The 2,214-nt window shown below is 31.0% G+C and overlaps 1 protein-coding gene across 1 annotated transcript; it reads right to left on the bottom strand.

The window, feature by feature from the left end:
* Positions 1 to 3: 3 nt before the first annotated feature.
* LOC102593896 (cytochrome P450 98A3-like) lies at positions 4 to 2,211 on the bottom strand (the record flags this gene model as incomplete). The annotated part of the gene is made up of 3 exons (XM_006368018.1): positions 4 to 186; positions 305 to 702; positions 1,833 to 2,211. Coding segments are annotated over 3 exons (960 nt in total), but the record flags the coding sequence as incomplete, so codon positions are not given.
* Between the last annotated feature and the right edge of the window lie 3 nt (positions 2,212 to 2,214).

The following is a 2,214-nucleotide window of genomic DNA, read 5'->3' as shown; positions in this document are numbered from 1 at the left end:
TAGTGATTCTTTGACTACATGTTGTAGATAGGAGAGTTTGGAAATATCTGTTACGATTCGATCTGATCCAATAACTCGATCTAGCTCCTCTTGAACTTTTTGTTGAACTCTTGGATTCCTTACCAGTTCTGCCATAGCCCATTCAACTGTTATGGCTATTGTGTCTGTCCCTGCTTGTACCATATCCTACAAACAAACAAAAAAAAATTAATTAGTACTTCAAAATAAAAACAATACAAAAATAAAAATCGTGATGTCAGTGTATAAAAGTTAAAATTATATTAACTAGTATATGTATACTTACCCAAAAAAGGCTAATAATAGTGTCATCGCTAAGATCATACTCCTTTTGAAGGGTAAGCAAAGCATCAACAAAATGATGTTTGGTTTCTCCAGATTTTTCTCTAGCAATTGTGTGTTCTTCCATTATAAGTCTTGTAAATTTATTCAAACGTCTATCTTGTGACTCAAGAGCTTCATTATCATCTTTAAATACCCAACGTAGCCATGGTACAAATTCTCCCAAATTAGGTTTTCCTGAAATTCTTATCCCATCTGTTACAATGGCTTTGAGCTCTTCACCTTGTTCATCAACTTCACCTTTTGAGTTTATAAATCTCTTCCCAAATGTTAGCCTTGTTATGTTGTTGAATGACACTAATCCCAAGTAGCCCCTTAGCGTCATTGTTTCACTATCATTACCTGCTCCCCAAAGACAGATTTAGGATTTAAACTCTAAAAAAAATTGTTTAAATGTCGCTCACCAACCATGTGTGTAAATAATTGTATATATTTAATGTATAATTTATGTCTATCGACTAAAAATATAAACAATGAATTTGACCGAGTTTTTGATAAAGATCCCTAAAAAACTTCTATGGGTTGAATATGTAGTTCAATATCATTGGAACTTCAACTTTCTAAGCCTTAGTATCATAAAATATTAGACTAAAGTATGATGATCAAATAATTAATCACTTTTAACTATTGTATTTAATATTATATTATTGTATTGCTTATTAAGAAAGTACTCCCTCCGTCTCTTTTTACTTGTCCATATTTCCTTTTTTAGATGTCCCTATTTACTTGTCCATTTTGACAAATCAAGAAAAGACAACAATTTTTTTTCCTATTATACCCTTATTTACACTTCTTGAAAATTGTAAAAAGTGTATGTTGTTTCCCTCCAATTTATTTCACTTGAATTCAAATAAGTGGTTGTAATTTTGAAGTGAAAAGTTGTCATAAGGGTAAAATTGTAACTTTACTGTGCTAATCATTGTTGCCTTAATCTGTGTGCCATTTCTAAAGTGGACAACTAAAAAGGGACGGAGGGAGTATGTTTTTTTAAAAAGGGTGTGGTATGGCTCAATTCTATCTCCTATTGACTGGAATATTAAAGAAAAGACTTTCCCGTTGAACAATATTTAATTTAATAAAAAACTTCTTATGAAATTCCATTTAATCATTATTTATATAATTAAAGACCTTTCTTCAAGGTTTTGAATATTATTTTATCAAAGAAATCATGAAAATGATTGATACTCCCATCATTTTCGTGTACAGTCAGTGTTTTCATTCTTAACCAATTAAATACGTTAAAAAGAAAAGAAAAAAATTATCTAAAACTGGACCATATTAATTTAATGACCAAACTACACAAATATCTGATGTGTGTGCCAATTTTTTTTTGTAAACTAGTGATATGTAACTGTAGACCTTTTTATCAATCCTAACTTATTCTGAAGTAAGTAAACATGCAAAAAAAATAAAATTAAATGGATAGATATTAAATACTAAATATCTATCCATGCTAAATAAAATTCACATACCAGGCTTAGTGGTGTCCTTGAAAATATTTTCAACCATGGCAGTAACTTCAACTTCTCTAATTGGCCTAAGAGCTTCAAGTCTCTTTTGAGTAAAAAGTTCAAGATTACAAAGCTTTCTTACTTTCACATAATGAGGTCCATAATCAGCCCATATCAAATCCATCCCATTTTTACTCACACTATCAAGAGGTTTTGTTCTAAACCTATTGGCCAAATTTTGATCATTATCTTTAAGAACTTCTTTAGCAAGTTCCGCATTATTCACCACCACGTTTAGTTGTGACCCAAGGTAAAAAGAAAAAATTGGCCCATAAATTTTGGCCCATTCAGCAAAGCATCGGAACTTCATCGGCGTTATGCTGAAGAGGTTTCCAATCACCGG

The sequence above is a fragment of the Solanum tuberosum genome, unplaced genomic scaffold (assembly GCF_000226075.1).
Source record: "Solanum tuberosum cultivar DM 1-3 516 R44 unplaced genomic scaffold, SolTub_3.0 contig00443, whole genome shotgun sequence".
NCBI classification, from domain to species: domain Eukaryota; kingdom Viridiplantae; phylum Streptophyta; class Magnoliopsida; order Solanales; family Solanaceae; genus Solanum; species Solanum tuberosum.
Note: the sequence above shows the minus strand (reverse complement) of the source record. Positions and strands in the feature narration are given on the sequence as shown.